The sequence below is a fragment of the Pipra filicauda genome, unplaced genomic scaffold, assembly GCF_003945595.2.
Source record: "Pipra filicauda isolate LSUMZ 115617 unplaced genomic scaffold, ASM394559v2 scaffold219_size1829416_pilon, whole genome shotgun sequence".
NCBI lineage: Eukaryota > Metazoa > Chordata > Aves > Passeriformes > Pipridae > Pipra > Pipra filicauda.
This window is the reverse complement of record NW_024104331.1, coordinates 1,707,656-1,720,216: the sequence shown is the minus strand read 5'-3', so window position 1 is coordinate 1,720,216 and position 12,561 is coordinate 1,707,656. Positions and strand designations below refer to the sequence as shown.

Below are 12,561 nucleotides of genomic sequence, written 5' to 3'. Positions count from 1 at the left end.
AACAATGATTAGCTGCACATAACAATTGACTTCTTTCTTATCTGCAATGAGAACTGTGAAATGTGCAACCCATTTATGCTGTGGGGCAATGTTAATCCTCTGTAGTAGGAATCCAGCCCTGTATATTTTGGGATTTGATCTCTACAATGCAGGTCAGCCTGTGCTCAGTTATCCTTGCAGGTTTTAGCTGAGCTGGGAAGGAGTAGGACAGTGGGAAGAAGGAACTCATGGTGGATTTGGCATTTTCCTTCACCAGAACAACATGGTAATTCTTTGGAGGTGGTTTGTGCAGTATCCTGAGTGGTTTCCCCTTCTCCCTGCAGGCTTTCCCAACCGGAAAAGGAACAGATTTCTGCTCAGATTGGTGCCCTGAAGGAGACCTACCAGGAGCTCTGCAGCAATTCCTCGGAGCAGCTCCAGCAGCTCCAGAGCCAGCTGGCTCAGGAGACAGAGCACAAGGTACTGCTCCCTGCTCGGTGCTGTGGCTGCACGGACACGGTTCACTCCTCGGGGGGTGCAAAAGGTTTCACTTTGTCGTGTGTCTCGTGGCCACTGGCCACTCATGACCCATCACCTCTCTTACTTGCACGTGGTTGCCCTCCCTTCTCTTCCATCCATGGTCACCCCAAGCATCCAGGCTGGTGGTCCCTGGAGGCCAAGCAGGAGCTGTTTCCCTGCTGCCTTCCAGGCCAGTGGGAGAGTTGTCCCTTGGTTTTCATCAGAGCTCTGCCCTCTGTGCGAGGGTTGGCTCGTTCATGCTTGGTGAGCAGGGATGTAGATGGAATTCTGTCCTGGAAACGGTCCCCTTGGGAAATCTGTGTCCTCAGAGGAATGTCCTCTCAGGGCTTTAACCTCAGCAGGCTCCATCTCACAGGCTGCCTGCGAGCAGGGGAGGCAGGAAGGTGGGATTCTTGTGGCCTCATGGATCTCGGGGTCTGGCAAAGGGTTTGCCTCAGCTGTGGCTGAACCAAATCACTCTTCCCAGTAGAAGGCCACTGCATTGTCCAGCCCCTCAGCTGACCTGGGAGACTTTCCCAACCCATTCCCTGTTCACACCCACCAGCACTCCCGTCAGTCCCCGTCCTTGTTCCGCTGGGTAGGGAGGGCTGGAAGCGCATCCTTTATTGCCTCTGTTATGAGCTGTCATTCACAGATATACGTGTGCGTGCTCTCTAAGTGTATATACATGTGTCAATGGATATATTTGTGTGTTTGCTTGCTGGCTCCCTGTACCCTGAAGCAACGGCCCGCTCAGACCTGGCCGCACAACTCAGGTTTTGGCCGTCGGGTCCGTGAGTGAAGCCCTGTTCAAGTCACCCAGGGGGAGAGGGCATCAGGGGTGCCTGTTTGAGATCCACCTGTCCAGCTTTCACCTAAATATATAGTGTTTTGCTCCAAACTGGACTTTACAGAGCAGTAAGTGCTTTTATTGCAAGCCCCTTTGCCCTCATGCTGGCAGCAGAAGGGTGAGCGAGTCGGCTCGTTAGTCGCTGCTAAGCCATCATGGATTTGGTGCAACCTGCCTGTGGAAAGGATGCTTTTTTCCTTTCCCTTTTCCTGCCTCTTGGGCAGGAAAATTATTTTAGGGCAAAAGCCTTCTCCAGGGCTTGTTGGGCTGTTTTGGTACAGCATGAGGCTGCTTTGGGGCTGGAACAGTTTTCACTCACGCTCTTGACAAAGCCCAGGAAAGAAAAAAAGAGATGGCAGTGGGGCTTCACCTCAGTTCCCCGTCTACAAAATGACCCCTGCGGCTCTCGTGCGGAGCCGTTGCTTCACTGTAGAGGGAGCATGAAGAACTCTTTAACATTTGCTTGCTGGAAACATCCAACTGTCAGAAAGAAGTTATGAAAGACCAAAAATGCAAAGCAGAACGCGCTAAATTGAGCATGATGTGTCCCTGTACAGTTTGTGTTTCATGTCAACTGTTTTTTGAGATTAACTGACATCCTTGCTTACAAGTTTAACTAACCCTCCGGGATTTAAACAAACAAAACACACAAAGGGAAAGAGGAAGACCTGTGTGTGGGGTTCTTTTTGCAAACAAAACAGTCGCATGCTGGACGCTAACACCAAGCTTTACACTGTGTGTGATACGGCTGAACTGCTCCATAAGGCTCTGTCTTTAACTGCTCAAGGCACACCCTGCAACTCGGTAAGTAAAAGCCTTTTACTCCCCTCCCTCCCATCCATCTCCTTTTTTATCTTTCTCTTTTTTCCCTCCTTCCCTCTTCTCTGTCTTTCCACGGCTTGTTCATCTCTGAATATGCATGTCAGGGTCTGGCGATGGTGGTGGAGAGCTTAGGTTGTCCCAGAAGGTTCCCCCTCTCCCCACAGCAGGGTGTTGGGATGCAAAGCAATTAATTTCGTGATCCTGATTCCCTCCTCGCTATCCCCACAAAAATCTTTTAGTGTTTGGGCCCGACCGGTGGGACTGGGAGAAACCTAAATGTCCAAAGAGCATTTGGACAAAGATACTCTTCATCATCTAAATTATTACCCTTCCTGTGGGGACAGCAGCAAGAAAAGCCCCTCCAAAACACCACAGTAGATGGTGTGTTCCCGGTCTGTCACTGTTTCCATGCTGGGACCTTCAGCTTTTTCCGTTTTTCCTTTGGCCCTGTCTGAGGAGCAACTTCGAGGTGCTGGAGTGGGCAGAGCGGGTGCCGTGGTTGTGCTCAGGGAGGTGCCCTGCCACGTGGCTGGGAGCTGCTCCATGGTCTGTGGTGTTCCCTGGCCATCCTGGCACTTGAGATTTGCTTGGGAAGTGCAGGACTGAGAGCATGGCAGGAATCAGCATGTGGGCTGTGCTGGGAGAGGTTCTTACCCCAAAGTGGACGACTTCGGGGGGTTCTCTTCTCTATGAGTGAGCAGTGGTATTTGTGTTGTCTTTACTTTTTAAAAACTGGACTTGTTGAAGGGCTTTGTTGTGCTTGTTGGTCTCCTGCCCTCTTTTTCCTTGGAGCATTTGGAGCACTTGTTGGTTTTGGCGCTTGCCGCTTCGCTGCGCTACTGGTGGTGGATACTGGACGCATCTTGGTGCTGCCCTGGTGATGGACTAGACGAGCATTAAAACTTGCTGGCAATGTGCAAGCTGGCAAATGCACCAATTTTTGTGCTGTGATGACTTTGGAGTTGCATTTCAAACACTTTGGGACTCACTTTCTAGCCTGTTTAGGGATTTTAAGCTTTATTTTTTTTTTTTTTTCCTGAAACTGAGGCCTCCCTAGAACTCATGAAATGAGTTCTGGAAATGCTCAATTTTGATTTAATTCCTTTCCTTCTCTTTCTGTTCCAGGGCAGCGAAGCAGTGGCAGGAGTGATCGATCTTGGCACAGTAGAAATATTCCCTGTCTTTGGTGCTATGCAGAGAGGTCTTATAGATCAGGACACGGGCCTGGTCCTCCTGGAGGCCCAGGTTATCACGTCTGACTTAGTTGTTCCAGAGACCAACGAGAAGCTCTCCTTGGAGAAAGGTCTGGCAAGAAACATCATCGATGTCAGGACATTCCAGGTGCTGCAGGAATTGAAGGATGCTCTCCACCAGGTGGAAGAAGTGGAACATGAAGGGAAGCAGCTCCTACCCGTCGTCGCTGCGATGGAAGAGGGGAGGATCAGTGAGAGCATTGGGCTGAAGATTCTTGAGGCTGAGCTCGTCACTGGGGGCTTTAAATTCCATCAGGGCAGAATCAGCGTGGAGACAGCAGTGCAGGAAAGGCTCCTTACCCCCCAGCTTTATTCCAGACTTGTGTCTCACCTGGAAGCTGGCAAGGATTTGATTGACCCCAACACTGCTGAGAAAATCAGTCTGGCAGAGCTCATGGAGCGGTGCATCATCCACCAGGAGACTGGGCTGAGGCTGCTCCCAGTGAAGCAACTGGCAGGGGGAATGGTGAGCTTGAAATCAGGCAGAGAGGTCAGCATCTTCCGGGCAGTCCAGGAAGGGCTGATAGACCAGCAGGTGACAGTCAGGTTGCTGGAAGCCCACCTCTTTGCTGGTGGCATCGTTGACCCCAGGACAGGGCACAGGCTGACTGTGGGTGAGGCTGTGAGACATAATCTAATTGAGCAGGATTTGGCTTGCACACTTCTCATCCGGCAGCTTCAGACGGGCGGGATCATCGACACCGTCACGGGAGAGAGACTGACTGTGGATGAAGCTGTGAGGAAGGACTTGGTATCACCCAGGACTGCACTGGTGGTCCTGGAATCCCTGCGGTCCTTCAAGGGGCTCCTGTGGCCAGAGATGGGGGAGATCATCTCGGTTGCAGATGCTTTGGAGCAAGGAATCCTGTCCACAGAGCTGGTTCACAAGATTCTCAGCACCAGGCAACTCATTGAAGCTGTTTTTATACCAGAAACCACTGAGGTGTTGTCCTGGCAGAAAGCAGTTGAACAAGGCGTCTTGGAGAGAGATGTGGTGAAGAAGCTGAAGTCAACAGTCATACCTGATGTCATGGCCAGTGTGCAGCTCGCTGGCTCTCCGAGCAGGAGCAGGCATGGCCAGAGCTCTCCTGGAAGGAGTCCCACAGGTCACGAAGAGCCCAGTGACCCTCTGCTAAGGAGTGACGATGAAAGGCTGATGTTCCACTTGATGACCCACAGCTACATCAACATCCACAATGGCCAGAAGCTGCTCTTGGTGGATGGAGAGCTGAACAATCTCACTAAAGCTCTCATCCAAACCCAAGAAAATGGATCCTGTGCACAGAGTTTGGAAGACAGTGCAAGTTTTGAGGAGACAGAGGCAAACGCGGCTCTTGAAAGTGAGCCTTGCAATGGTTTGGCTTTGCAGCACTTTGAGCTTCAATCTGCTCCTTCAAAAGAAGAAAGTGAAAAGATCCAACCACCCAGAACTGTTTTGGAGAATGGGGAAGTGGTGATGGGACCTGAAGGTCCCATGGAGGAGGCGGAAGATGTTCTGCGTGTGGAAGAGCAAGAGCAGATTTATACTGAACGGGTGACCATCAAGAGTGAACCTGATGCTGAATTTGGAAGAGAGAAGGTTGTTTCTACAAGCAGGGACAAACATCAGGTAAAATTATTGATACCAGAACCTCCCAGTGACCTTGACAGTGATTTCAGAGAAACAGAGGAAATGATGATCGAGGCAGAAGAATCCAAGCCTACTGCAGTAGATGGAGTGGAAGGTACTGAAGATCAGAAGAGGTCCTTGGAAAGTGGGTCAGTGGTTGTGAAAAGTGAGATCTGCATAAGAATGGGTGTTTCAGAAAGCAGAGACAGACTGAAAACAGTGGCAGAGAGGTCTCAGAGTGTGGAGGAACCTGAACTAGAGGCAGAAGATGTACGAGAGGTTTATTTACTAAACGAAGAGACAGTTGAAAATGGTGTGCTGGGAGGAGAGGAGGTTGTGCTCCCTGAAACTGGGGAGACAGCGCGAACAGAGAGGCACAGGGAAGACATGGAAAGTGTGTTGGAAGTGGCAGAAGGAGAGGGGGAAGAAGTATTAGGTGATGAAGGTGTTGATGAAACATCCCTGCCGGCCCCTGAGGAGCAGGAAGCAGGGGACAGTTTGGAAATGCTCTTAGCACAGCTCCAAAGCGGGGGCATAATCCATGAGCAGACAGGCAAGACGCTGCTTCTGAACGAGGCGGTGGCCTGCGGGGTGGTGTCCAGCCACACGGCTGTGAAGCTGATGGAGAGAATGAAGATGTTCAGTGGCTTCTTTGACCCTCAGACGTGCGAGTCCTTAACCACTGAGGACGTCATTGAAGAAGGTCTGATGGATGAGAAGCTTCTCCAGAAGGTTCTCGCGTCCGACAAAACCATAAGTGGTGTTCTTGACCCGGGCAATAACTTTGTCTACTCCATCAAGGATGCTGCTGCTGTTGGCCTTCTGGACAAGGAAACAGCAATGAGGATCTTGGAAGGGCAGGTGGTCACCGGAGGGATTGTCGACTTGAAACGTGGCAAAAAGGTGTCGGTCACTTTGGCTTCAAATCTGGGCCTCATAGAACCAACAAGTCAGAAAGAACTGGTCAAGCTGGAGAAGGCTTCCAAGGGGAAAGGCACCGATGAGGCAACCAGACAGAAGCTCGTTAGTTTACAGGCTGAGACCAGTGGAATTGTGGATCCTAAAACTAAGCAGCCTTTGACTTTTGCAGAGTCTGTTGAAAAAGGACTCCTGGAAAAGCAAACAGCTCTTCAGCTCTTGACCAAGCAGGTTGCTGATGGAGGAATCATCCATCACGTGTCTGGAATGAGGCTTTCGGTGAACAGTGCGATGGAACATGGTTTGATTGATCAAGATTTATGTAATGAGCTCAGGAAGGCTGAAGGTGTGTGCCTGCAGGACTATGTCCATCCAGTTACGAAGGAGAAGCTGCCCTTGCCCCAGGCAGTGTCATTAGGGCTCATTAGTCCAGAATTCCAGAGGAAAGTGCAAGAAATCCAGGCTGGGAGTGGAAGCATTTTAGATCCAGCTTCTGGCCAGAGACTGGCACTGTGTCAAGCAGTGCAGGAGGGCTTGCTGCCCCAGCAGGCGATGGAGAAAGCCCTGTCATCTTCAGAAATGAAAGAAGGAATTGTAGATCCCGAGACCTGCATGATCGTTCCCTACTCGGAGTTCGTGAAGAAGTGTAAAATCGATATCGAATCTGGCCAGAGGTACCTGGAGGTCCATCCCTTCCGAGCCATCAAGGATGAGGTGACGGGGACCAAGCTGACGTGCGCCGAGGCCGTGAGGCTGGGGAAGGTGGACCCTCTGCCCACCCTGCGGCTGCTGCAGGCACAGGCAGACACTGGGGGGGTGGTGGAGGGCACCGTCAGCAAGAGGCTGTCCCTGAGAGCTGCTGTGGAGCGAGGGCTGCTGGATGAGGGCATGGCCAAAGTCATCGCCACCAACCAGCTGAGGACTGGGGGAATTGTTGATGCCAGCGGTGGGAAAAGGTTGACTGTAAAGGAAGCTGTTGATAAAGGGCTGATTAGCCCAAAGTTAGCTGCCGGTCTTCAGGATGCACAGATACCCGAAGACAGATATGGTTCTGAGGTCTGCAAGGTGGAAAAACCCCAGCTTTTCCAGGAAAAAAAGGAAAAAATACCTCCAAAAGAGGAAGACATTATCCTCCCTACCACATCTGCCAAGAGGTTTGATGTTGCTGAGCACAAAGCTCAGCCTGGAGCCCCGAGCTATGACACAGCTGGAGGTGCAGCCGCTGCCACCGAGACATCCCCCATAACACAGATAGAGGGGAAGTTAAAACCTCAGGAAGCTTCCAAGGGTGGTGTTCATCCCCAAGATGAACATCATCGTCACCCCCAAGCAAAGGCTGAGGTGACTCCAGAACACCCCTCAGTGTCAGGTGCAGCATCTTTCCCTGAAGAGGTGGTGGTGGTAGAGGCTGTGGAAAAAGGGATCACAAAAAGGAGCTCCCAGGTTAGAGCAGCCTGGGGGAAAGAACGGAGGAGAGAAGAAGTGGATGGAGAGACAGGGGAAATAGAGGGATTGGCCTTGGAGAAGGAGCAGTTGGACACGGAGGTGCTTCGCAGTGTGGAGGATGAGGAGAGGAGGAGGAGAGACTCTGTAAGTGCAGAGAGAGCTGTGGCAGGTGCAGAAGGTGCAGTGGTGACTTCTGGGCAAGGAGAGAGAGTGACCAGCACGGTCCAGGTGACACCAGCAGCCCTGAGGAAATCTGTAAGTGTGGGTCCAGGGAAGGAAGAGATGGGTCCTACAGAGTCTGGAGAACCCCCTGAGGTTGGTGGCCCTTTGGAGCCTGCAGGAGATGACCTTGCAGGGAAAAAAGCTGTCAGACACGCTGAAGGACACACTGAAGGAGAAATGCTGAGACTGGGTGCAGGAGGTCCAGTTGATCAGGAAAAAACAAGTGAAACTGAGCGCAAACCTACCCAAAAACACAAAAGCAAGAAAAAGAAAGCAAAGCAGGGCAGTGTTCCAGGAGACAGTGCTCAGCCAGAGAAACCTGCAGAAAAGCAGTCCCTTCCTTTTCTGGTTTCCAAAGAAATTCCAGGGAAAAAGGAGGAGGAGGACTTTGTCTCAAGGATGCCAGAGCCAAAACATGAAACCATCATCAAGATTTCTTCTGGGTTGGCAAGAGACACAGCCAAACCTGGGGAGAGCAGCAGGGATGGGGAAGGAAAGAAAACAGTTTCTGAGAAAGATAAGGAAGACCTTGGAGAGGGTCAGGTGTTCCCTGTGCCCCCCAAACAAGGGGAAACCAGAGAGGTGATGAAAGGTGGGATCAGGAATGGTCACGAGTCCTTGGTAACATTGAGCCTGGAGGAGAGGATGACTCGGGAAGACACGAAGGTGGAAACCACACTGGATGTGTCCAGCGCAGCCCCCGCGGCAGAGGAACTGCCTGGTGAGTTGATTATCAGAGAAGAACTCAGAGAAGTTCAGGAAACCTCTGCAGTCCTTGAGCTTAAAGAAAAGAAACAGCAAGAACAAACAGCCAAGCTCACCACAGACCAAGGAGGTGCCCCTGTTCCCCCAAAATCCCAAGGAGAAACCCCCCAGGAGAGGACCAAGCAGCCGGGTCCTGGCGATCGGAGCTTGTTGTTACCTGTGATAGTGGAGGGGGAGCTGCTGGAAACCTCGAGGGAATCCACGAGACCAGCCCAGGTAAATGAATACTTTTTGCTATTTTGACATTTTTTTATGAGGTATTTGTGTGTGTTTGATGCTAAATCTGTGCAAGGTCCTTGGCACAGAGGGCAGCCAGAGCATGAGGAGTGGATGTTGCAGTATTGGCTGCAGTGGATTTGGCAAAGGATCTGGTGATGTACAACTGAAAACACTCAGGGCTTAGTTGCAGCTCCTTTTGCTGGAAAATTACTTCTAAATGACTAATGAGCAGGACTCTTTTTTTGGCACTTTTGCTGTAACACCAGAGATCTCTTGCCATTTATAAGCTTATGTTGGAAACAACCAACATGTTTTATTTTTCCTGTAGTAAATCTTGTAGATAAGGCCAGCGAGTGGCAAGTCCATGAGCTGAAATGTTATTAACAGATTTCTCCTTTGAAAAAAAAAAAAAAAAAAAAGAGTGATGTATACCCCTTTGTTTTCTTTTCTGCCTAAATTTGAGGTTTCGTTTTCCTGTTTGATTCTGTAGATCAAGTTCAGCAAGAAGATGTGTCTGGAGCACGATGAGAAGCTGATATCTTATCTCTCCATGCTCCGAGATATCGAGATGAGAATCAAACGGGTGCAGCCAGCAGAGCAGAATTTGGCAGCCCTTCATGACCTGCTGCAGCAAGCAGAGGTGAGCAGGGCTGGGCCAGGCTTGGCTGGTGTTAGGCAGGACAGAGTTTGTCCCCCTTCTCCCCAGTCCTGGAGAAAGGCAGGCGAGCGCTGGCAGCTGAGCAGGGCTGGAGGGGGGGGTGATGAATCTTTCTAGACGCAGTGTTTGGAGCTGCATCTCCAAAACCTTTGCTCGGTTTTGGCAGCAGGAAGGTGAAGTCACCCAGTCTTAGACATAACGATGCTGTCTTGCCTCAGGCCCTGGGCGCTGAGCTGCGGGAGCTGAGCTTCCCAGTGAATCAGGAGTTGGACGCCGTGAGGTGGATTGTGGCCAACCCCCCTGAAGAAGTCCCTGAGCAGTTACTGAAGGCTTTGGAGAAGGATGCCAAGAACCTCCAGAAGTCTCTGAGCTCTGCGAATGATGTCCTGGAGTCCCGGCTGCAAAACCTTCGTGGGGCGGCAGAGAACGAAAAGGTAGAGCTGGCAAATGTGCCTGCTGCCCCCCTGAGCACCCCAGAACTCCTTCTCTAAGCGGTGCATTTCTGTTTTTAAGGCTAAAATCCTGGCACATCACGAGGCTCTTCAGGGCAAACTCCAGGAGCTGCTGAGCTGGGTCTCTGGCACCGCAGAGTCGCTGGATGACAGCGATTATCACCAGGCGACCGATCCGAACAGCTTGAGTCGCTGCCTGCACCACTACAAGGTAACCATGGCAATGCCCCTAATCCTTGAGGCTGATGAACTTGCTGCCCTTTGCATGGAGGAGAAGCTTTTAATCCTGCTTCCCTCCTGGAGCCTGCCAAGGGTTTGCCCTTATCCTGTGCTGCAGTAGGAGCGACTATACTGTATTTGCTCCAAGGTCACTTGTTTCCACAATACACAAAGGATCTGTTTTGGCTGCTCCACTGCAGATAGGTGTGTGGTGGGGGCTGAGTGACCAGGAATGATTCCCATCAGGCTGTTGAGGAAAGAGCTGCTTCCTCTGGAAGGGCTCTGAGAGCCCCCTCCATCACACCTGCCCTGGTCTCCATCACCTGTACAAGGAGCCTGGTCTCCCCTCCACATTTATCCATCTTCTGGTGATAACTTTAAAGATATTATAAAGATATTTTCAAGTTCAGCATCTCCTGCTTGCTGGTAGCACCTTGGCACTGAAGTCAGTGGATCAAAGGCTTTGAGAACTGGTGGTGGCACATGGAGTCACTGCGACCTGTACACAGCTGGTGGCAGTTCCAGGCCTGGGTCATCTTCAGACCCAAGGGCAGCCCTGCATTTCTGCTCCAGGCAACCTCTTGGTGAGGTGCCTCCAGCACCTGGTGCAGAGGAACATTGGAAAACCACTGCACTGAGATGCTCTCACCTCCATGCTGAGCGTGATTTTGGGAGCATTTGGTGTTTCTGGAATGTATTTCTCGTGGCAAAGCACATTTTTTTGGGTGCTGCCCATCCGCATGTCCCACCTGAAGGTGGGAAGCAGCGCAGGCCAGCGCTGGCTGCGGGGTCATTCTGCCTGACGGGTCTTTTCTCTCCCATTCAGGAGCTGAAAGAGCCCCTCACCGACACCAAGTCTCAGCTGGACGCCACCGCCTTCGACATCCAGTTCTTCATCTCAGAGCACGCCCAGGACTTAACGCCCCAGCAGAGCAGGCAGCTGCTGAGGCTGCTCAACGAGCTGCAGAAGGCTTTCCGGGACCTGTCGGAGCGCGTGACGGCGCGGGCGGAGGTGCTGCAGGTCTGTCTCCAGCAAGCGGAGCAGACGGACCAGGTGAAGGTTGTGAGACATCTGCTCTCCCTTGGCTGCCCTTTGCTCGCTGAGGCGCTTTCCCGGCCGCAGGAACACGCGCCGAGACACCTCCCGTTCTGGGATTTCACGTGCATGCCACTCACAGTTTGTGACTTCTCGTTGCACATCACGAGCTTCCTCTGAAAGTCTTCCTTCTTTCCACCACGTGGCTCCCAAGCAGAAAGTCTCTTTCCTCCCAAAATGCCTGGAGTCCTCGTGAGGTCTGGGTAGCACAGCCCGGCAGCCCTCGTGGAGCTGCTTTGGACTGGATGGAATAAACCCCTGTAACCCTGCCAGAAATCCCTGTGCAGAGGGGCCACCACAGATACCCAGCAGTGTTAATGTCTTATTTCCACTGCCTACGTTGCTGTCCCAGGGAAAGAGCTGACAGTGTATCAAGGACCAAAGCAAGTCTCAGGTCTCTGCTGCACTGCTGCAGCACCCATCACTGCATGGATCCTCTTATTCAAAACAGGATTGATGTGTTTTTTATTAACAATTGCTCTCTGTAACTCTTGCCTGTCCTCTCTGGAGTGTGTGTGTGTATATTAACCAGTTTGCTTTGCCTTTTCAGATTGAGTGTGCGCCCATCCTAACCCAGGAAGAACTCGCTTTGCAGCTGAAGAGCTCTTAAGAAGGCTCTTTCAATTTGCTTCTGTTGTTTTATCTTATGACTGGGAGAAACAAGCACAGTGTTTTGCACAAGTTTGTACATCGCCTTGCTGAAATGCTCAGTGAAAAACTCAGAAACCTTTTATCTCCCCTGGGAAAGGGGAACAGGGGTGTTGCAGGGACTCTCAGGTCACATCATGCTCAATTGCTCAAACAGGCGCTTCTGTGTTGTGCTCTGGCAGCAAAAGGAGGAGCTGGATCAGCAAAGAAATGCTTTTCCTCTCCAGGGCTCCTTCTCCAACCCCAGGATCAGAAAAAAACAGCCTTTTTGGGTTGTCTGGGGCTCCACAGTGGTGCTGCCTAACTCGGATTGTTGTTACCTCTCTTTTGATGAGTTTCTGCTGCTGTTTTAATGTCTGTAACGTGGAATGCAAAAGGCACAGAAACTTGTGATCGAGTTTTCCTGGGAGAGGAGTGCAGCTCCACTTTGGAGCTCAACAGGCTCCTCAGAGAGAAACCTGCTCGAGTGGAGGCAAATGTGCCACCAGCTCGGCAGGGACGGGGCACCTGCAGCTGGAGAGGGAGAAGGAGCTCCTGGGGAGCCACAAAAGGCGTTTTCTGTGCTGCATCCTCATCTTCAGGAGCTGCTCCAGCTGTAACCTCTCACCTTGCCTTTCAGCAGTGTGAGTGGAGGTGCAGCACTGGTACTGACTGTCCCCTGTCCCCTTTCCTCTGCCCGCAGACGCTGCAGGAGCAGCAGGCAGCCCGGGCACAGAGCCTGGCCGAGCTGAGCCGCTGGCTGGGCCAGGCAGAGGACACGCTGACAGAGCAGCAGAGAGCAGAAGGGGACCTGTCTGCCTTGCAGCAGAGACAAAGTGATGTTAAGGTCAGTGCTGTAATTTAAAAAAGGGGGGGCAGGAGGTGGAGGGGCTCGGAGGAGCGCTCG

The 12,561-nt window shown here is 51.8% G+C and overlaps 1 protein-coding gene across 9 annotated transcripts in view; it reads left to right on the top strand.

Moving 5' to 3' along the window:
* The window catches only part of MACF1 (microtubule actin crosslinking factor 1), a 141,001-nt gene that overhangs the window by 61,566 nt on the left and 66,874 nt on the right, over positions 1–12,561 (top strand). For 7 of the 9 annotated variants that reach the window (XM_039381241.1, XM_027740221.2, XM_027740220.2 and 4 more), the window contains 7 exons: positions 324–459; positions 3,296–8,599; positions 9,093–9,242; positions 9,479–9,694; positions 9,774–9,923; positions 10,758–10,991; positions 12,358–12,501. In XM_039381241.1, coding sequence (XP_039237175.1) covers positions 324–459; positions 3,296–8,599; positions 9,093–9,242; positions 9,479–9,694; positions 9,774–9,923; positions 10,758–10,991; positions 12,358–12,501 — 6,334 coding nt within the window. The remainder of the gene's footprint in view (positions 1–323; positions 460–3,295; positions 8,600–9,092; positions 9,243–9,478; positions 9,695–9,773; positions 9,924–10,757; positions 10,992–12,357; positions 12,502–12,561) is intronic. The other 2 variants (XM_039381239.1, XM_039381240.1) reach the window with 2 other exon arrangements.